Genomic DNA, 23989 nt, shown 5'->3' with positions numbered 1-23989 from the left:
GTTGGCTGACTGCATCCCAGAGGCCAACAGTTGCTCTTCGTTAAATCTTCAGTTTAAATGAGGTTTAGTTTCAAATGCTTGGATATGTTCCTTTTGACGTGCGTAGATGTCCCTTTGTAAATAAAGTGAAATGCCCACAGAATCAACCTTTTGATTGCAGGGATTTATCCAGAACAGTGAAGCAGTTTGCTGCATTACTGAGTGAAAAGGCACAGAAATCCAAACAGTCCGCAGAGACTGAAGCTGTGTGTGTTTGTGTTAAAGAAATCTGCATACGACTATCTTCATTCAATAGTGATGGGAGGATGCAAAATAGACTGCAGTTTTTCTTCAAGATGCCCTTTTGTATAAAATTATAATTGTAGAATGCAGTCTAATATTCCTCTTATGGCTTTGAATAAAGATCAAACATCACATTAGGTGTGGAAAAAAATTGGGACGAAAGTGATTACTTAATTGACTGAATAGATCAATTGCATTGTGGTATCGAGGTTATTATTGCCGAACACATGGTGTTTGCTCCACGTTCCCTTGACCACTGAGCTTTGTGTGTAACGTAGTTTCACTAAATTATATTTTTCTCTCATAGAGGGGAAGCTAAATCTCTCCGATTACGCTTGCTCATTCCTAGAGTTTGCAGTTGAGAGAGAGAGAAAGAGAATTGCTGTGAAACGTTTTGAGGGGAAGATGGTGACATTACGTCACTGTAATCCCATCCTAATGCTCTTGGGGGCATGGGTTCAAATATCACCATGACAGCTAGTGGAATTTAAATTTCATTAACAAATCTGGAATATTTGGCGACCATGGAACAATTTTAACACCGTTGTAAAAGCCATCTCGTTCACTAATGTCCTTCCTTCAGTGAATGAAATCTGCACCCCTCACCCAGCCCAGCCTATACTGACTCTTCACTGCTCTTGATGGCAGCTGGGGTCTTGGTAACAAATGCTGAGCCTGCGAGCTGTGCCCACATCCCATCAAAGGGGAAAAAAAATCAGAACTAGCTGCCTCAACATTGACTGCACTTCCAACATAAATAAAGCAAAGAACTGTGGATGCTAAAGAGATGCTGCAGTGGAGAGAGAGCAGAGTTAATGTCTTGAGTTCGGTGACCCTTCTTCAGAATGAAAAGGTCACTGGACTTGAAATGTTGACACTGACCTGCTGGTTGCTATGGCAATTTCTGTTTTTGCTTGAAAGGTACTTAACTGGCTGTAAAATGCTTTGTTACACCTCAGGTCCTGAAAGGTCATAAATAAAAGGTCTACCCTTTTGCTGCCTAATTGGATACTGCATGGTGACTGAAACGAGTGGAGTAGACTTAACATTAATAAAAATTGCCCCGGTCTCTAGCTTTGCAGGAAGTTGAGGTCTTGAGCTCTCTCGAGCATAATTCAGCGTGACAGACTTTTAAATTGAATATGATATGGTTATGAATGAGTTTACACAGGAAGAGTGACTTTTAGTGTTGGTGCAGAGGGTCTTGCCCACCAACTAAAGTCAGCAAGAGTGCCACATTGCCTCCTTTTCAGGAAGCCCTGCTACATTAAGTGTCAATCAGGTATTTAACTAGGCAGGTTTTATTTTGCTTGTTCAAGACATGTGTATCCACTGGGTCAGTATTAATTGCCCATCCCTAGTTGCCCTCAAGAAGGTGGTGATCTGCCGCCTTGAACAGCTGCAGTCCTTGGGATATAAGGGCATTCACAGTGCTGTAAGGAAGGAGTTACTAAGGTTTAGACCCAGTGATACATTGGCAGGTATTTCCAGGCAGTTCCCAGATAATCCAGCGCTTGGGAAGGTGGCTACTGAAGCCGCACCTGCCCAATGACCTGGAATACTAAGGGTCCTCGACATAAGTGAGTAATGGAGAGGGGTTAGGGATGGGCCGTTGAAAGGTGTTAGCAGCAAAGGTTGGAGGGCTGTGCATCTTGCTGAGTCCCTTTACCATCTGAGAGCCTGCAAGTCATCCCAAAGATTTGCTTTTTGAGTTTCCCCATAAGATGAGTTCCCTATCCATCATTGAGTGAATACTGGCAGTGATAGAGCAGTACCCTGAATTGACCACTTGAGGGACGTAGTTGGCAGTGAGACAGGAAGGCCTTTCCTTCCTGGACATATTGAGGGCAGTGGCAGGAAGGCAGCAGAGTCCCCACCCAATAAAATACCCCCCCACCATACATCAGCAAAACACGCCACTAAGGAGTTATTAAATTCTACCATTAATATTGACAGGCTGTTCAATGGTGTCATGCATTATAACTAAATTGCCTTTAGTGATGCCAGCATATGCTTGCAGTTACTGGGCAATAGTCGAATATGAATGCCAGCCGTTTTTATCCATTCACCACCCACCCCCGCCATAATATGATTTGCATTTATACAGAACTTGTTGCAATCACCAATTAAGTTATCTTGAAATGCATTCATTGCATTAACCAAGGAAACATTGCACCCAGAGATAGTAAGAACTGCCGAAGATGGAGTCGGAGATAACCCAGTGTGGAGCTGGAGGAACACAGCAGATCAGGCAGCCTCAGAGGACCAGAAAAACTGACCTTTCCAGTTGGGACCTTTCTTCAGAAATGGGCTTTCCTAAAGAAAGGTCCTGACCTGAAACGTCAGCTTTCCTGTTCCTCTGATGCTGCCTGGCCTGCTGTGTTCCTCCAGCTCCACGCTGTGTTAACATTGCATCCAGTTTGTACACAGCAAGCTTCCATAATCAGCAATGAAGTCATAACTAGATAATCCGATTTGGTGATGTTGATAGAGGAATAAATATTAGCAAGAGGCCAGGTCTGACTTCCCTGTTGTTCTTCAAAGTAGTACGAAGGGATCTTTCACATTTATCCAGGAGGTGCCTTGCTTTAAAGTCTCAGCTGTACTGTAGCAACAGTACAGCACCCCCTCTGTGACTGCCAACCTTGATATCTGTGCTCAAGGCCTGGAGTGAGACTTGAACACAGAACCTTCTGACTTGAAGGTGAGAAAGCTACCCATTGAGCCACAGCTGACAGAAGCCTAGAATAACTCTGCAGTTTTTCCTGCCGCTGGTATCCATAAACACAGCATAAATCAGAAATAGTTTCTGACACTCTCAGGATCAGCTTCACATTGATGTTGCTAACTTAGTGGTACATGGAGGGAATTAGTCTGCCTAATTTCATAAATAAGTGTGAGACCCACCCCTCTTCAGTCTCAATATTTTCTAATCGACCTGTTTGGAGATGTTATTATACACCACTGGTCTTGAACCTGGGCTTCTGGTCTAGAAGTAGGGACACTGCCACAGCACCACAAGTGCCCTTCAATCTATCCACTCACAGTTATACCAGTTGTGGATATTTTATAATGATCCAAGTTGTTATTCCTAGACCTCAGGACCGCATAGGATTTGAAGCTGGGACTCCTGGGTCAGAGTCATAGAACAGTACAGTATGGAACTTGTCCATGCCAACCAGATACCTTAAATTAATCTTGTCCCTTTTGCCAATATATAGCCCATAACCCTCTCAACCCTTCCTATCCATGTACCCATCCAGATGCCTTTTAAATGTTGTAATTATGCCAGACTCCTCCACTTCCCCTGGCAGCTCATTTTGTATATGTACCACCCTCTGCATGAAAAAGTTGCCCCTTAAGTCCTTTTCCAATACTACACCATTCTCTTACAGTTCATGCACCGAAGGCATATCAAAATCCAATGTTCCTTCTTTTGGCCCTCAGAGTGGAAATTTAGTTCACTATGGGTTGATAGGTGGGAGACAATTGTCTTGTGGCTAAGTCAGCCTAGTGAGGAATAATGAAGAAAGCAGGATCTGGGCTGTGCCTTTTGAGGGTTAAATAAACAACTTGAGATTGCACACTTTGCTTTAGCCAAACATTGGTAAAAATATGAAACAACAACCAGTTGAGGCAACAATCATTTAAGGGGAAACAAAACATACTTTTGGTACAGAAAGCCAAGGAAAAATGTACTGATTGGGTTGATGAAAAGGAGTTTGGAAATGGACTCATACAACAGAAAGCAGCAGGGCTGGTTTCTTTGTAGATTTGAATAGCTGTAACATACGCTGCAGACAGCACTCACCTCTCCCTGGGTAGGTTCTATCTCTTTGTCTGTTGCAGCATTTCTGGCATTGTTGGCTCACTCTGACTCACAAGTGTATCCCTCTCTCTTCCTGTCTACCTGCATGAATCCATGACCCTGGGGAATAATTGGCAAGTCCAAAATCAAATGTCCTACCCTTCCAGGGAACTGTGATAACTCATAGGCTACCAGTTATTATCTGGACCTAGCTAAGGTCTTTTCCCCAGCATGGGGGAGTTCAAATTACAGGGCATAGGTTTAAGGTGAGAGAGGAAAAATTTAAAAAGTACTTAAGGGGCAACTTTTTCTCCCTAAGCCCTTTCACAGCAAAGTGAGTTGGGCAGTGGGGGGTGGTGGTATCTGCTGATATTGAGGTTTAATTTCTTTATGTATACTGCTTAAATCCTACTTAGCTTTGTCCTACATAGTTTTGGAGCATTACTTTAATAGAAAGGGAAAAGCTTTCTCCTATCAATAATGCATTAATCAGGATTTAATCATTATATGAAGAGCAATAAAAAATGAACATAATTCTTTCCTTAAATTAATCTGTGGTTATGATGTCGATGTGCGTCAGACTCCTTTTTAATAAGATTATGCAGAATGGGATCCTGCTGATTGGAAAATCTGACTTGCTTTTGCATTAACTGCAGATAAGTCCCAGAACTGATGTTTCACTTGTACTGTGGGATCTCATGTGTATTTTTGTAAAGAGTAACATATTTCTCCATGCTTTGCGTTAACCTAGTTGTGAAGTAGTAAGTGGGTTTTTTTAATAACTTGGAAAACCAGATGGCAGGTCAAGACCAAAAGACTATACTATACTCTACTGCTTGAAAAATATAAAGGAATGATGAGGTGATGTAGATATGTTAGAAACAAGAGCAGGCCACTGAAATTCAGGATCCCTTCTGCCATTTAAGTCAATCTGGTTCACAAATCCAATTATACTTTTGAGGCCCATATCCCAAAATATATTTATCTAGCAAAAACGTAATGATCCCAGCCTTGAAAGATCCACTGATCCAACCAACCTCACAAATTTGGGCAAGAATGATTCACCCTTTGTGCTAACAAGTATTTCCTGTAATAAGAAACAAAGGGGTGCAGCAAAATACTCAACAGGTCTGACAGCCTCCATGAGGAGAGAAAGAGTTAATTTTTTGAAACTTTTTTTCTACTTTATTCTTTCTTAGAATGTGGACATCACTGACAAAGCCAAAATTTGTTGCCCTTCCCTAATTGCCTCTGAGTGGGCTGGTTGGCTGTTTCTGAAGGCAGTTAGGAGTCAACTGCATTGCTGATGTGGCTGTGGAGGTACCAATCAGTGAGACTAGTTAAGGATGGTAAATTGCTTTCTCTGAAGGCCGTTAGTGAAGCAGATAGATTTCCAGAACCAGTGATCAGAGTAGTCACGGTGCCAACTGCCTTTATGGGATTTGAAATCATGTACCTGGAGCATTAGGCAGTGATGTTCCCGTTACACCAGCACGTCCCCATGTAGCATTGAGTCTGGGGAAAAGTCAAAGTTAGTGAGTTTTGAGAAGATTTGTAGCTCAGGTTGAGGTTCTGGATGTGAGTGAGTTTGCTCGCTGAGCTGGAAGGTTAGTTTTCAGACGTTTTGTCACAATTCTAGGTAACATCACCAGTGAGCCTCCAACGAAGCGCTGGTGTTATGTCCCGCTTTCTATTTATCTGTTTAGGTTTCCTTGGGTTGGTGATGTCATTTCCTGTGTTGGTGATGTCATTTCCTGTTATTTTTCTCAGAGGTTTGTAAATTGGCTCCAAATCAATGTGTTTGTTGATGGAGTTCCGGTTGGAATGCCATGCTTCTAGGAATTAGTCAAAGTCACAAAGTCAAAGTTGCAGAGTCACAGAGTCTTACAGCATGGAGACAGGCCCTTTGGCCCAAACTGGTTCATGCTGACCACGTCCATCCACGCTAACCCCATTTCTCTGCACTTAGCCCATATCTTGTAAACCTTTCCTATCCATGTATTTATCAAAATGCCTTTTAAATGTTGTTAATGTACCCACCTCAACCACTTCCACAAGCAGCTCATTCCATATGCATTCCACCTTCTGTGTGGAAAAAGTTGTCTCTCAGGTTCCCATGTATTCTTTCCCCGCTTACCTGACATAGATGCTCTCTAGTCCTTGATTCTTCAACCCTGGGAAAAGACTGAATGCATTCACCCTATCTATGCCTCTCATGATCTTATACACCTCTATAAGAACCCTACCCCCCTTCAGTCTCCTACACTCTCTACCAAAAAAAGTCATAGCTTGTCTAGCCTCTCCTTATAACTCAGTCCCTCGAGTCCTGGCAGTAACCTTATCAATTTCTCCTGCATTCTTTCCAGTTTAATAGCATCCTTCCTATAGCAAGGTGAACAAAACTGAACACCATACTCCAAGAGAGGCCTCACCAACACTCTGTACAACTGCAACATGTTTTCCCAACTTCAGTACTCAGTGCCCTGATTGATGAAGGCCAGTGTGCCAAATGCTGTTTTTACTGCTCTGTCTACCTGTGACTCAACTTTCAGAGAATTGTGCACCTGCATTCCAAGGTCCCTCTGCTTCACTATGCTCTTTAAGGCTCAATCCACCATGAAACTCCACCCTTGATTTGACTTTCCAAGATGCAACACCTCACACTTGTCTATATTAAACTGCATTTGCCAGTTCTCGCCCCACTTCCCCAGCTGATCAAGATCCTGCTAAAATTTTTGATAACCTTCCTCACTGTCCACGATAGTTAATTTTAAAGTCATTTGCAGACTGACTTCCAGCCTGATCGATCTCTTCAACTTGCTGTTTCTAATTACTGTGTCTCCTTTCAGCCTCACACTTGTCTCCCTGCTGTTGAGGATCCCATGCCCCCGCCAATCTAACTTAAACCCTCCCTTGTAACACTCGCAAATCTGCCTGCCAGGATATTAGTTGCCCCCTGCCCAGTTCAGGTGCAACCTTTGCCCCCTGAACAAGTCACCTCTGCCCAGTAAGGATCTGAATTTCTGTCCCCTGTACCAATTCTTTGGCCACGCATTCATCTGCCATATCGTCCTGTCCCTACCGTCACTAGCGTGTGGGACTGGAAATAATCTGTAGATTACCACCATCAAGGTCCTGGTTTTTAATTTTTTTCTAAGCTCTATATACTCATTCCACAGGACCTCATCACTATTTGTACCCATGTCATTAGTGCCAACGTGCACAATGATTTTTGGCTTCTTCCCTCTCCCTGTAACTCAGACCCCAATACAAAGCAGTGAAACAGTGAACACAGATGCCACCCACCCCCCTCCCCAAGTCCCCAGAGCAAAACAGGGAACACTGTACACCCCTGGATCCCAATGCAAAAGACTGTAACCCCCACTCCAGTCCCCAAAGCAAAATGATGAACATTGTCTCCCTCCTTCCCCAGTGCAAAACAGTGATCACTGTCACCACCTCCCCCAATCCCCAATGCAAAACAACGAACACTGTCATAACCCCCGCCCCCCTCATTTCCCAAAGCAAAACACTGCAGACTCTTGTCCAGTATACTGTACCCACCCCTCCAAGTCCCCAATGCAAAACGGTGAACACTGTCCCACTCCTTCCCCAGTGCAAAACAGTGAATGCTGTCACCTGCCCATCCGCAAAGCAAAACAGTGCACATGATTCCCCTCCTGTCCGCAGTGTAAAACATTGAACTCTGTTTCCCGCAGTTCCCAAAGCAAAACAGTGAAATGTCCCCCTTCAGTCCCAAGTTCAAAACACTGAACATCGCTCTGCGCCTCCATCCCCAAAGCAAAACAATGAATGTTAACTCTGCTTCTCTCTTCACAGATGCTACTGGACCCACTGAGTGTTTCTGATGTTACTTTATTATTTCAGATTTCTAGCATTCAGAGTATTTTGCTTTCATTAAAGTGTTTCCTCTTTTCACTCCAGGAAATGTGAGGATGACATATAGTTGCAGTCGACCATGAGCTTGCCTGTAATACAAAGAATAGCTTGGTTCAAGAATCACGCGTGGCCTTTTGGTCAAATGGTTTGGATGACCGTGGTAATGAACTGTTAAGTTATGAAAGGTGATGCTGGGAAAGATGGATCACAATGTAAACCAGTCACTTCCCTGTTCCTGCAGCTTCAAAAAGGCATGTAATAGGGGGGACTATAATGTGTGCTGATGATCCTTTAGCTCTTCAGTCACTCATATTGTGCTGGTCTGAGTTAGCCTATGATGTTCCAGTTTGAGAAACACGATCGAATCCCAACTGACTTGAGCTGTTTTGATTCGGTGGCTTGTCTTTAATTTTATTAAATGCAGAAAATGGGAAAATGAAATAGTGGACTTCCACTGCACACTGAATTGGAGCCTCCTAATTTTAATGAACATTAATCTTAGGCTGGAGATCTAGCTTTGAAATGGCATAGAAGCATTGTATCATTGACAGTGCCAGTGGCAATCCTGAAAGTACAAGAGGAGGTGACTGTTCCTGATTGAGCCAGTTGGATTGACATGATCAGTTACAAAAACAAAGAGTTAGTGATTTATTTAAAAAAAACATTAGCGTCACTCCCTCTTTGGTAACCAGGGCATTACACTCGAAATGTCTGCATTTGATTTGATTGAGCATTTTGTACAACATGGATGTTGTTCATCTATTTAATCGATACTCTCTTTATCAGGTTTAACTTGGTGCTGGAGATTGTTTCATTCCAAAATTGAGAGTTGTTGGAATTCTGATCTTCTTTGAGAAAATTGTAGATCAATTCAAAGAAGAATAGCAAGCATAATGAAGTGATTGAGTTAGATATTTGTCCTTTTGATACTCATGCTTAGAACACAAATTTGCAATCAGTTTTCTAGCCTCTGAAATAGCACTAATTCTTTTTAATTCTTTCCTCCCTTTTTTCAATAAAAACTTCTGACATTTGCAGGAAAATAATAGTATGGGTGCCAGCACACTGTTGTCCAATTTTTTCTCTGTATACTTGAGGGTGAAGTTAAGTATTGTTAGATTCCTTCACCCAAAGATGGATCAAACCTGAATTCTGTTGTCATCTGGGTACTTCCTAGGATATGTCACTGCAACTGGAGGGATGTTTCTGATGACCAAGAGTCCAGAGCCAGAGAGAATAGTTGAGAGAGTTGAAAAGAAACATGGAGAATAAAAACAGGAGAGTGCCATGCTCGGTGCATGCTACACATGTGCCACTGCAGGGACACATGGTACACACATACATACTTGCCTACAAACACAGCATACACGCACACACTCGCTATACTTAGCAAGATCACAAGGAACTGCAGAGAGTAGTGAACTGGGTTATGTTCACCATGCAAAGCAGCCTTCCATCTCATCTGGACTTCCTGCTGCCTTGGGAAAGCAACCAACATATTCAAAGACCCCTCCCACCCCGGTTATACTCTGTTTCACCCTCTTCCATCAGACAGATGGTGTACAAATTTGATTACACCTACAAATAACATATAAATAAGTAAGAACAGCATCTTCCCTGCTTTTGACAGACCTCTCAAATGTTAATGTTGATCTTTGTCTCTCTCTCTGCACTTTCTCTGTGGCTGTAACACTGTATTCTGCACTCTGTTCTGCTACCCTTATACACTTAAATGTAACAATTTGCCTGTACAGCACGCAAAACAGCACTTTTCACTGTATCTCAGTATGTGACAACATTCGATCAATCAATACACAAAGTACACAAACACGGTCTCATCCTCAACCCTCGCTTTGTCCTAAACTAGACTTGCTCCTAAACAACCCAACAACAACTTGAATTTATATAAGTCCTTTTGTGTACAAAAACATTCCAAGGGTACCTCTTTGATGTGCCATCCAAAAACAAAACAGCTGCCAAGCCAAAGAAGGAAATATTAGGAATGGGTGAACAAAACTGTAATTAAAAAGATTACTTTAAAGAATGTCTTAAAGACAGAAGTTGAAGGAGGGCATTCTAAACATGTTACCTATTCAGCTGCTCGTGCTGGAAGGAAGAAATGGGACAGGGAACCACGAGATGCTATAGGAGTTGAAGAAAATGTGGTTTTTGCTCATATGAAGCTGAAGGAAGTTAGGGGAAGGTATTGACAGGTCAGAAACCAGCAGGGAAAATTCAGCCCCTGTCTGTGACCACTTCACATCACACTGCAAACTGGAACACAACATCTAATACACAAAGATAAGAAAAGACTTTTATCTTCTTTGCCTTTTGTCAATGATTTTATTTCCCTCAGCGATGCCTTTCCATTCACATTGACATGAATGCTGACAGTCCATCATCTCTAACTGCAGCAAGCACTAATAATGACCTGAATTCCAGTGATAGAAACTATTTTGTGCCATTTATTCTCCTAATCCAAAGATGTGTGGGGTGTTTTTGTTTGTGTTCAAATGTAGTTTCCATAACTGCTTGCCTTTCTTGGCTTGCCTCATCCATGGCCATTGTGTACTTTGTTCCAAATGTCAGCAAATGAACACAAAGAGAAACAACCAGAGTTCCAGTATATGTAAAATAAGAGCTCAGTTGGCAGCAAGATACGTGGAAGTAATGAATCTGATACTTCTGGTGACGTCCTTCATTGTAACTCAAGAAGCTTAGAAAAATTGCTACTCTGATTGAATTACTCACTTAAACTTCATTTCAACTATTTGTGAACCTCTATGGAACTTACAGAACAACTTAACTGCTTATTTAGGGCTGGTATCTTTCAAAAGTTTTGCAAAGTATTATTTAATAAATAATAAAAAGAGAAGAGAAGGAAGTGAGTTCACACTCTTTCCTTGACATTTGGAACCGAGAATTTTCAAGCATCTGTCAGCCTGTGTAGAGTCATTGTCAGTGGCAAAAAGCGTCACTTCATTGATTTCAGATTCTGCATAAGAAATACTCAAGCTTGTCATGTTCTCACTGTCTAGCGTGTCCTGACTGTTCATTTATTTTTCATTCTACCTCGTCAAATGATGCAAGAGTCACTTTTTTTTTATTCTTGTTGGACAAAGCAATAGTTCTGAAAATGTTAATATTAGACTGTGCATTAGGTTCCATCCAGTATGATGATGAGTGGGCAATGGGGAGCCCAAATCTAGAATCTTGTAGGGTCAGGCATGTCATCAATGACTCTTGATATTTTTCATTATGTCTAACTGACTGGTGTAACTTGTACCTATTGCTTTCATGAAATGTGCTACATCTTGCTGCTAAACAAATCGTCTTTAGGACTTTAGAAGCCCTCTTGACACAATGGATAGTGAGTCTCCCTCTGGCTCACGTAGTCCAGGTTCAACTCCCACCTGCCTCAGAGGTGTGTCTGTCCAAGCAGATTAATAGGACTCTTGTGATAGTAGTTGTGACCATGCCTCTGGAATAGGAGGCCCGGGTTTAGGTCCCACCTGTTGCAGAGGTGTATAATAAAATCTACGAGCAGGTTGATTATAAACAAAATAGAAAGGAGGATTGGTGGCAGTACTATCCTCAAATGACAAGCTGCCAGTTGCTGGTTCTGTAGATATGCACATAATGACTTGTTCCATTGCCATAATCCAGTGACTGCTCCATACCAATGACAGTACTTACCAATGTTATGCATCGGCTGAGATCAAGCAAAATGCTGTCACTTTGATCTTGAAACCACATGCCAAGGGGTGAAGACCCCTGAATAATTTACAGTGCTACCATATCCCTCATTTGTAGCTATCTTAAAGTTGCATTAGTTTGCTACTGCAGCGAAAAGTCTTTTTTTTTTCAAACTCTTAATCTGCTTACAGTCGAACAGCTTTGAGTGTTGCCTGTCAGTGTATTCAGTTCTTTGTTGTTGCAGATTTGTGAATGTCAGCTTACACACCACGCAGCTTATTAAACTCATGTTACTTTCAGTGAACCAGTTCATCCCCGGCTGCAATGTTGCTGCTCACGTAAGTTCTTCTGTGGGCACAAGTACACCTAAGAACTGTACCCATATATAATGAAAGTTTTTAAGTCCCACAGTGTAAAAGCAGCATTGCAGTTTCTTCCCCGTCTGTTGTTCTGGATTGAATATCCACTCTTACATACATGGAATACAGTCAGTGGTGCTCTGGGAGTGAGCTTGCAGAATGCGGGCTGTTTCTCCTCAACCCAGTCGTATTTGCAATATAACAATCAGGTTTAAACCCCGTGGCACAATATTGAAAGCACCATTTGGAGTAATGCACGTCCCAAAGAAAAGCTCTACATCTTCCAGAATTCCGACCTACTCCAAACATGAGGGTGCACTTGCATTTCATAGCAGCCTGATGAAGATCGTTTGGAGTCGCACACAGAGTGGATACTGAAATGTAGACAATGATCAGTAAGTTGTAGTTATTTAGATCAACCTGTTGGACATGTTATGACAAGTGGACGTGAACCCGGTCCTTCTGACCCAGACGTAGGTATGCGACTGCTGTGCCACAAGATCTAAGTAGTATGTTATATGCTTCATAAAAGCACATCCAAATTCAATCTCCAATTTGCCTGTGTGAGAAAAAGTCCAAATTTGAATGTGGACCAGGATTACTATTTAGACCATAATACATAGGAGTAGAAGTAGGCCATTCAGCCTATTTAACCTGCTCTGCCATGACTGATCTGTTAATCCTTAGCTTCATTTTTCCTGCCTTTCCCCATAACCCTTGACTCCTTTACTGATTAAAATCTATCTGAGCCTTGAATATACTTCATAACCTAACCTCTACAGCATACTTTGGTAAAGAATTCCACACGGTTGTCATCCTCAGAGAGAAAACGAATTCCTCCTCATCTCTGTCTCAAATGAGTGATCTCTCACTTGGAGGTTTTGGCCTGTGGTCCAAGACTGTCGCACAAGGGGAAATAGAATCTTATATGTTTCAATAAGGTCTCTTCTCATTCTTCTAAATTCCAAAGAAATACAGGCCAAACATACTCAACCACCCCTCATGAGAAAATCCCTCATTGCCTGGAAACAAACCAGTGAAAATTCTCTGAATTACCTTCCATGCCAGTATCTATCTTTACATAAGGGAATCAAAACTGCTCCTCAATTGTTCACAGGTCTGATCTGACTACTGTTTTATATGGTATTAGGAAGAGACGTTTGGATAATTATATGAATAACGTAGATTTGGAGAGATATGGGTTAGGAGCAGGCAGGTGGGACTTGTTTAGTTTTGGATTATGGTTAGCTTGGAGTGGTTGGACTGAAGGGTCTGTTTCTGTGCTGTGTGACTCTGTGACCCTTCTATTTTTATACTCCCTTTGAAATAAAGGCCAACAGTCCATTTGCTTTCTCTATTAACCAGTGAAACATATACTAGCTTTTTGTTATTCATGCACAAGGACTCCCAAATCCCTCTGTTCTGAGGAAGAGTCACCGGATCCGAAACTTTAACTCTGTTTTCTCCTCCACAGATACTGCCAGACCTGCTGAGCTTTTCCAGCAATTTTGTTTTTGTTTCCTCTATGCTGAGCTTTCTGCAGTCTTTCCCTATTTAAATAATATTCAACTTCTCTTTTCTTCTTGTAAAATTCCATAACTTCATATTAAATTCCATCTACCAAGATTTTGCCCACACACTCAAGCCATCTATGTCCCTCTGTAGACCTCTCATGATTCCTGATTTAGATTTCTCATACTGATATTGTTGTAGTTATCAGGCTAGTTTAACCATGGACAGTGTGAACATCAACAATGAGTTTGATATCTGATGTTGCAAACTTACTCTGATTTCTGAGGTGTAGGATTAGAATTTTAGATATACAAATCAACGCGGTTCAAGGACATCACTGTACACATCTGGAGCAGGTTGGACCCGAACCCAGGCCTCCTAGCTCAGAGGTAGACACACTACCCTATGCTACAAGAGCACCGGACAAACCAACTGACCTTTCATCCTAGATATTTTCTTATCAACTTCTTCAGAACTATTATTATATACTTCTGGAGCAGGTGGGTCTCAAATCCAGACTTCCTGGTTCAGAGATTAGGGATATTGCCACTATACCACAAGAACCCTTGATTGAGAATTTTATTTTAAGGCTGTTTTACTCTTACTGAACTTTGCTTGTGATAATTCAATGACAAAGCTGAGTGGATTACTCAGTGAACCAGACTTAGCCTCTATGTTCCTTCCCTGAAGTTTCTCCCGCAGAGTTGATTTGCAGATTCAGAGTAGTTTACTTGTTACTTCATTGCAGTAAATGATGTGGTTGCAGTTTAGACAATGATTGTTTCAGTATAAACTCACAGTGAACTGCAATGCCTAATGTACCTTGAGAAAATACTGCATCAGAATGTAAGTTTGACAATGGCAGACTACATTTTGGTGAGGAATACATCAGGGAAGGATTGCACATACTTTTGGTTTTGGATCAATGCCATTGTGTGGTTGATGATAAATGGTTATCGAAATTTTTGATTAAAGATGGGGGAAAAAAACTCCTGTGAAGTGCTTTGTTTTCCTCTGTGCATAAATCAAATATCATTCTGTTTGATCCATCATTAAACATTTTAAAGAGCAATCTACATTGCAGTTCAGCGCAGCTCAGCAAAGGTTTTCAATGAACTGTTGTCTATGCCATTCAGGAGCCATCTAATTTGAACCTGAATATGTGTAAAACTTACCTCCCCACCCATACTCTTCTCTCCACCTATCTTCTCCTCTATCCATCTTCAGTCAGCCTCCCCCTCTGTCCCTGTTTATTTCAGAATCCTCTCCCCATCCCCCTTTTCTGATGAAGGGCCTAGGCCCGAAACGTCAGCTGTTGTGCTCCTGAGATGCTGCTTGGCCTGCTGTGTTCATCTAGCTCCACACTTTGTTATCTTGGATTCTCCAGCATCTGCAGTTCCCATTATCTCCATGTGTAAAACATGATTGGTTCCTCCCAGAACCCAAGGACATAAGAAAGAAGAGCAGGAGTAGGTCATTTTATTTTATTTTAGGTTATTTTAACTATGAATAAGGACAAATAGTTCACAAATCTCAGCAGCTCGGGCTGTGTCTGTGGAAGAGAGAGACATACAGGGTACTTTCCTGCTTGATGAAAAGTATACAATGTGTGTTATCATCGTTTTTGGAATTTGCAGGTTTCGGAAATAGAGACAGAAGCTATTTGGTCAGTTTATGGAAGTTTATCTTTTAAACAGGTCAGAAAGCCATTTGTTCATTGACTTAAAAGTGCATTGGTCCCAAGAAGGCACATGGCTGCTGTGGCAGGTCCTTGTGGTTTTAATGAATAAGATGTTCATACTGTTTGGGTCGTGACAGGCAGTTAAATACATTAGCGCAATTAGTATCAATTTGTCTGCAGAACAGCAAGTTCCAAGTTTTCAGTTCAGCTCAGAAAAAGGAATGGTATATTTCTGAGCAGGAGTATTGTCAATTTGTGATCATAACAATTACCTGACATCTGATTTAGCCATATTTAATTTTTTGCTAATTTTAACCATAAGATATGTTATTGATCACAGTGTGGCATTGTTTGTGAAGCTGAAACTTGAAATCTAAAGTAGAACTGGAGATCACTGGAAAGGCATGAAGAGTTAGCCAACATCTCTGATGAAGGGTCTAGGCCCGAAACATCAGCTTTTGTGCTCCTGAGATGCTGCTTGGCCTGCTGTGTTCATCCAGCTTCACACTTTCTTATCTGACAACTTAAAGCAGGTTAACTTTTGAGGCTGGCACCTTTCTCTTTTAGCTCCCTTTGCACTGCTTCCTGCAGTTCCTTCTCTCAGAAATCTTGTGAGTTGCCTTCTCAGGAGCGGTCAGTGCAAACATTCAGCTGGTCGAGCTGTTGGGATGCAAAATGCTTTCAAGTTCCTGCCAAACTTGGTCTTTGTTCTGCGATGGGGAAAACAAAAGTAGGCTGGCACACAGGAACCGGCTTTATGCCTGAATTAAGCAATGCAGCCACTTTGGAGCCAGTTAATACATGGCTGTGTGTTTGGCCCCCTCCTTTCCTGCAGAGCTGGGACATGTGCCACTTAACAGTCACCTCCTCTTTCAATTTGAAACTGGTTATTTGTACAGTTAATCACAGGACTGCTTTCGCAGATTGCTTGACCAGCAAAGCAAGGGCAATGTGTCGAAAAGATCAGTGCAAGCATAATAAACGATACTGATTGAAGTAAGGACAAAGCTGTCTGTGGAGCCTGTGTTGTGGCTAATTCATTTGTTAAACTTTGCAACGATTTCTGGAGGTCTGCCAGTGGAATTGTAATCATGTGGAAATGATGCAAAAGAATTGTGGTTTACTGAAACCATTTAAGACAATCCTGAAAGAACATAGCCACAGGGAAACCTCATCTTTGTCTAACCTTTTATGAAATAATTTCAGCCGGTGCTTCTAGGAGTTGTTAACGGCATAACACTCAGTAAAAGAGACACCACTGTTAGGAATTTTCTTGCTGACACGCTAACTTATCAACAAACCAAAGTTTGATTTGGTTTTTAAGCAGTTTTATTTGGAAGAACTTCATCTTGCGTTTAGAAGCAGCCATCCCATGTCAAAATCTGTTTCTGTACACATTCTAATGTTAATCACCTGAAAGAAAAATAGAGACCTGAATTTATGAAATGCCTTTCACAACCAAAGTCCCAAAGCACTTTGCAGACAATTAAGTATTTTTAAGTGTAATGTAGAGAAAGCAGCAACCAATTAGCGCACAGCAAGCTCTTAGGATGGAGAACAGGAGGAAAAGTTGGAAAACCTCAGTTAGTCAGACAGCATCTATGAAGGGAAGCACAGATAACTTTTCTGGTTCATGACCTTCACTCAGAACTTCTGATAAGCCATTCATCGACCTGAAATGTCAACTCTGCTTCACTCTGTAGATGCTGCCTGACCTATGAGTTTATGCGGCTTTTTTAAAATTCTTATTTCAAATTTACAGCAAATGCAGCATTTTGCTTTGTTAGTATACTCTCCAAAGTATTTAACTGCAGTTAAAGCTGACAGTGATTCAGAAAAAATAAATTAGATCTGGTCCTCCTGTCACTAAGGGTGTGGCAGGAAAAATGATGTATTGACGTGTCTTGTGCAAACGAGGCATGAGAAATGACTTCAGACATTGTTAGCTTAAATGAAGCCCACACTTATTCCAAAGAGAAGGGCAGGCATTGGGGATCAGCACTGGCCACACTTAGCTGATAAGAATTTGACACTCTGGATCTTGCTGCTTTATGCGCGCGTAGATCTCTGAAAATGGAGCCTGTCCAACTAACTGGATTGAGCAGTTTTCAGAAAACAGTCCACATTTGACTGGTTGTTAATTTACGCAAAGTTGCGCTAGATTTATCAATGACGCTGCGCTTTCAGCAGTCTGAGCATGCTGTGATAATCGCACTAGTGATAATTCTAAGCATTACCTGTCATTTCACGCCCTCTGTCATTTGCTCCACTGCAGAGTTATGCAAAGACAGAACAAAGACAAGTAGAGAGAGTGAGCATATTAAAAAGATTTTCCTTTGTACTGAAATATTTCAGTTAGCTTGGTTGGCTGGGCATCTGCCGTGAGATACTGAATGATACCAACTGCGCGAGTTCAAATTCCACACCAGCTGAGATTACCATAGACAACTCTCCTTCTCATCCTCCCACCACCTGTCGCCATCTCTAATGAGAGAGCAGTCCTGTGGTCCTCTGGGATCATGGCCATTATAACCTTACTTACAGACAGAATGGATACTGCCACCATTTGAACATCACTGACCTCAGCAAGTAGAGAATAGGAAGATAATCCTTAAATTTTATTGTTCTCCCGTATTTCTTCCCAATATTCTCATTTCTTCCTCTCCTACAGACTTACTTGTTCAGTGTGTGCTCGGTATCAAAGTGTCCACTCGCAGTGAAAGGGATAAGAAAGAGCCATGTGGCCTATTGAAGCTCACTCCTCTGGAATAATTACTGTTCCCCCTTTCGCATCTCATTACATTTGGAGTAATTGAATCAGACAGTAAGAAGCGGCCTTTCAGCCCATCGAGTCTACCCACTGACAGAGCTTATTTTGAACCTACACTCGATTATGCTGGACAATTTGTTCCAAATAGTTTCTTTTTCAGATTTCTGACCTAAATTTATTGGTTTTTTTCTGTGATTTTCCATTACAAAGGAGGACCCAAATCAAATGTATAAAAGCTTAAACGGTATTTAAATAAGTGGCATGTTCTGAAACAAATATTCTCGAGATTTAGACCAAAAACAAGCTTTCATGCAGCCTCACCACACCTTCTCTGTAGCCTTGTACCTGGTGGCACTTCAGTGCATTACTTTTTAAACATATTTAAATATTTAAATGGTATTTAATATTTTGGTATTTTGGGCTGACAAGGGCAAGTAACATTGGCGCCACACAAATGCTAGACTATGACCATCACAAATAAGAGACTATCTAACCCCACCACCCCTTGACATTCAATGGTATTACCATCACTGAATCCCACCCCAGGCAACATCCTGGGAGTTACCATTGACTAGAAGCTCAGCTGGACTCACCACATTAACACAGTAGCTACAAGAGCAGGATAAGATCAGAAACTAGGATTACTACTGACTCCTCAAAGCCTGTCCACCATCTACAAGGCAGAAGCCAGGAGTGTGATAGGATACTCACCACTTGTCTGGATGAGTACAGCCCCAACAATACTCATGAAGCTTGACACCATCCAGGACAAAGCAGCCCGCTTGATTGGCACTACTTCTACAAGCATTCACTCCTTCCACCACCGACGCTCACTGGTAGCAGTGTGTACTATCTACAAGATGCACTACAGAAATTCACCAAAGATCCTCAGACAGCACCTTCCAAACCCATGTCCACTTCCATCCTGCAAAACAAGGGAAGCAGATTTATAGGAACACCACCACCTTCAAGATTCCCTCCAAGCCACTCACCATCCTGACTTGGAAATATATTGCCATCTCTTCACTGTTGCTGGGTCCAAATCCTGGAATTCCTTCCCTGATGACATTGGGGATCAACCTACAGCAGGTGGACTGCAGTGGTTCAAAAAAGCAGTTCACCACCTCCTCCTGGAGGACAACAAGAGATGGGCAATAAATGCTGACCAGCTAGCAACACCCATATCAAACAATTTTTAAAAAGTACGGGTCGTTTTCCTGTAACGTGATAGTTGCATTCACTTCACGGTATGCAAAATCACATTTTAGGGAAATCACTATACCTGTACAGCAGAAAGTTCACATTATCCAAACAGCATCAACTATTCATCAATCTCATTACTGCCAATTTGTGTTAGCAAAACACATATTATAGCAGAACTATCTGTATATAATTTTTAAAGTATATTTTAAAATGTTACCTGTTTCTGTCTCTACCAACCCTTTCAAGCAGCGAGTTCTCAATCCCAACTGGGGAGTGAAAAGTAAGAAAATGTGGAAAAATACTGGAGATCCTGTAGGAACAGGGAGAGGAAGAAAAAGAGAATTGGATTGTGTCACTGATGATGGCTTGTACCATTGTTAGTTGTTTTTAAATTCACTTTTACATATATTTTCACCTTGTAGGTCTTTCTATGCAATTTTAGAGGGAGTTATCTGGTGCTACATGCATTAATTCTATTTTTCTGTGTGTGGCGCAACCAAAGTTTAAAAAAAACCATAATCTTCAGATGATCAACGCATGGTGAAACTGTGGCAAATATCTGTTTATATAGAATCACAGAATAGTTAGATCACGGCTGCAGGCCACTTGAGTCTGTTGAATCCATTGTCCCCTCCTCACATAAGCAACACAGCTAGTCCTACTCCTGTGCCTTTTCCCTGTAGCCCTGCTGGTCTTTTCTTTTTTGGATATTGACCAACCCTGATTTGAAAACCATAATTAAATATGCCCACACCATACAGCCATAGAATCATACAGCACAAGAACATGCTGACCATGTTCCCAAACTAAACTAAACCCACTTCCCTGCATTTGGCCCATATCCCTCCAAACCTCTCCTATCCATGTACCAATCCATTGTCTTTTAAATGTTGTACAAGCGTCTACCACTTCTTATGGCAGTTTGTTGCACATACGAACCACCTTATATGCAAAAAAGTTGTGACTCCGATCCCTTTTAAATCTTTCTTCTCTCATCTTAAAAATATGCCCTTTAATTTTAAACTCCCTCACCTTTGGGAAAAGATCTTTGCTATTCACCTTAACTATGCCCCTCAAGAATTTATAAACCCCTATAAAGTCACTTCTCAAACTCATTTGCCCCAGTGGAAAATGTTCCAGCCTATGCAGCCTCTCTTTATGGCTTAAATCCTCCAAACCTGGCAACATCCTGGTCAAGCTTTTCTGAAACATCTCAAATTTAATACAATCCTTCCTCTTAGAAGGGTGACCAGGACTGCACACAATACTCAAAAAGTGGCTTCACCAACATCCTATACAAGCCCAACATGACGACCCAACTCCCTTACTCTGAGCAATGAAGGCAAGCATGCTGAATGCTTTCTTAGCCACCCTGTCTATCCGTGACACAACTTTCAAAGATCTATGTACCTGAAACCCTTGGGCTGTCTCTTTGACAACACTACTCAAGACCCTACCATTAACTGTGTGAGTCCTGCCCTTATTTGTTTTCCCAAAATGCAATACCTCAGATTTATCCAAATTAAACTCTATTTGTCTATCCTTAGCCCTTTGGCCCAGTTGATCCAGATCCCTTTGTAATGTTGTATAACCTTCTTTACTTTTGACTTATTTACCAATTTGGGTGTTATCTGCAAACTTAATAATTCATGCCTTTTAAATTCTCATCTAAATCATTTACACAAATGACAAACAACGGTGGACCCAGACTGATCCCTGCTGAACACCACTGGTCACAGGCCTCCAGTCCAAAAAACAACCCTCCACGACCATCCTTTGTCTCCTACTGTCAAGCCAATAGGCATGCTCACCCTGAACCCCATGTGATCTAATTTTACTAATCAGTCTACCATGTGGAACCTAGTCAAAGACTAAAGTCCATGTAGACAAAGCCTACTGCTTTGTTCTCATCAATCTTTTTGGTTACATCTTCAAAACAATCAAGTTTGTGAGACATGATTTCCCACACACAAAGTTATGCTGACTATCATTAAATAATCCTTGCCTCTCCAAATGCATGTAAATCCTGTCTGCCAAAATGCCCTCCAACAATTGCCCACCACTAATGTGAGACTCACCGGTCTATAGTTCCAAGGCTTCTTACAGCCCTTCTTAAATATAGGCACAACATTCACTATCCTCCAGGACCTCATCCTTAACTGTAGATAGTACAAATATCTCTGCTAGGGGGCCCACAATTTCATCCTTAGCTTTCTACAAAGTCCTGGATACTCTTGATCAGGCCCAAGGCAGTGCATTCCAGATCTTAACCATTCACTGCTTTGAAAAAACTGCTTTCCTGCTTGTCACCATTGCTTCTTTTGCCAATCGCCGTCAGTCAGTGTCCTCAGGTTCCCAATCTTTTCACCAAGGGGAACAATTTCTTTCTGGACCACTCATGATTTTGAATGGCTCTTTGCTCTTCATCTACTCTTTTGTTTATTGCAAGGAGAGCAATCCAAGCTTCTCTGGTATATCAATGTAAGTGGTGATAAAATCTGTGAAGTGGAACTCCTCAATTTCAGTCTGGGTTCAAGATCTGCATTCATGCATATCTAACAATCTCAACAGCAACAATTTCCAACTACATTGCACTTTGTTAATAGTCAGCTATCCCAAGACATTTCACAGAGGGATTACCAGACAATATTTGTCACCAGGGCGCAAAATAAACTTTGTTTTATTGTTGCATTCAGAAAATATCATCTTAATCTTTGCACTTTTTGGAAGAATTGGTTATGTGCTCAAGTCCTCGTCCGGATCTTGAATCTGAAATGCTTTGTAGATCAGGAGTTATGGGGAGAAGGCAAGGGAATGTGATTGAGAAACAGAGCAGCCAAGATCAAATGGTGGAACAGACTGAATGGGCTGAATGGCCTAATTCTGCTCCTATACCTTATGGTCTTGTGAACTTGAGTTCAAAGTGTTATTTACTGAATGTAACTTGTGCTGTAACAAATGGAGCTGGTGGTGCGGTAGTAACATAACTGGACTAGCATTGCAGAGGTCCAGTCTAATGCTCTGGGGTCATGTGTTCAGATCCATCATGGCAGCTGTTGGAATTTAACGTTGTTTAATAAAGCTGGAGCAGAAAGCTGATCTCTATCATTGACTGTTGTAAAAACCCATCAGTTCAAAAATGTCCTTCAGAGGAAAAAAAAAATCTGCCATTCCCACCAAGCTTAGCTTATATGTGACCCCAGACCCACAGCAATGTAGTTGGCTCTTTACTGCCCTCTGAAATGCCCTAGACAGTGATTCAGTTTGATGATGGTTAGAGATGGACCATAAATGCTGGCATTGCTGGTGACACCCATATCCCGTGCAAGAATGAAAAAAAAGTAATTAATTTTATTTTTTAAAGTAAGCGGCAATAAAATGGATTTTGAGTCCCCAATATGATACTTTATCTTACTGATGTTATGAGCGAGTTCATTGATACCTACAGGACTGGGCTTTCACCTGCAGAAAGGTGAGAGATGGATGTAAGACAATGTTTCACGGATTCTCTAGGCTTCAACTGTGGCACAGAGCTGAGGTCAAGGGAGGATTAAATTTATCTGTATTAACTATTGTAAGATCCTAAAAATTATTACAGTGTATTTTAACTTGATCTTCTCAGGTTGACATCAAACAATGTCATTATTTGGTCGACCTTGATAGAGAAATAGAGACACCACGTGAGCCAAGGTATTCTGCGAATAAAGAAGACTGGACAATCATAGCTTACAAACCATTCTTAGATGTCACAAGGTAAGCTATGAGTCTTTTAAACAACTAAACAGTTTTGCTAATGGTGGAATTTTGAGTCTAATAGATGATTTTCAGTATCAATGGCAGCTGTTATCTTCACAGCATAAATTAAACTATGATAAGTAGGGCAGGCAATTAGACTTGACATCATTTGAGAATTGGAATGGTTTTCTACAATTGTACATGTCGTGCAAACTGCTGTCCAAGTAGCACAGAATTTGAACAATAAACCTCAAAGGCAGTGAAAATGCCAGTTTCTGATCAGTAACAGATCGCCTTCCTAATTTGAAGCAATAAAAATGCATTGTGGTTTCTGAGGCTCCTGTTATTAGATATAATGTCTGTGCTTTTGTGTGTTCAATGGACTTCTTTATCTGTCAACCATTTCTGACTGTCATTGTCTCAAACTGAGTTAACCATAGATTTAGGTAAATATTGCTTCATTGTTGGTAATCCTGATTATTTTTCAAGCAATTGTTACTAAATTACTGTCCAGTAAATCTGTTCTCTCTTACATAAACATTTCTATGGTGCGTTCCCTCAGTTGGCTAATATTTTGCTACATTTGCACTGGCAATAAGATGCCGCGCCAAAAATAATCTTTCTTTTGCTGCAAGGGTGTTTACCTTAACAATGGATCATCAAGTTAGTGTCTTCAGAGTGTTTTAATCCAGTGAAATGTGTTATCCTCTGTACCTCATGCGGCGAGTATTGATTTTAACTGTGTTGTGTTGGAGATTGGCAATCTCAGAGAGGCCTGAGCTTAAACTTGCCAGCCTTCTCCGTCAGGAGAACAGGGAGGTGAGAGGGTGAAGCCCTTAGCTTCAATTTCTCTAACCCCCAGCTGTACTTAGAGATGAAGGTGGAGCTGGTTCCGACTCTTCAAATAGTAAGCTTGAGCAGGTTTGAATGGTCCCCAGTGGGGAATTGTACAGAAGCAACAAGTCGTTAACAGAACCTTATAGATTGGAAATTTACCAGATCAAAATAATGTTGTCTGGTGTGACAGTGCACCCTAGCCCCTG

The 23989-nt window shown here is 41.4% G+C and overlaps 1 protein-coding gene across 4 annotated transcripts in view; it reads left to right on the top strand.

Moving 5' to 3' along the window:
* Window positions 1-23989, top strand: part of alg9 (ALG9 alpha-1,2-mannosyltransferase) — a 231169-nt gene that overhangs the window by 99634 nt on the left and 107546 nt on the right. For all 4 annotated transcript variants that reach the window (XM_048562193.2, XM_048562194.2, XM_048562197.2 and 1 more), the window contains exon 14: window positions 22834-22964. In XM_048562193.2, the coding sequence (XP_048418150.1) occupies window positions 22834-22964 (131 nt within the window). The remainder of the gene's footprint in view (window positions 1-22833; window positions 22965-23989) is intronic.

The sequence above is a fragment of the Stegostoma tigrinum genome, chromosome 32 (assembly GCF_030684315.1).
Source record: "Stegostoma tigrinum isolate sSteTig4 chromosome 32, sSteTig4.hap1, whole genome shotgun sequence".
In the NCBI taxonomy this organism is placed as follows: domain Eukaryota; kingdom Metazoa; phylum Chordata; class Chondrichthyes; order Orectolobiformes; family Stegostomatidae; genus Stegostoma; species Stegostoma tigrinum.
This window is presented reverse-complemented; position numbering and strand designations above follow the sequence as displayed.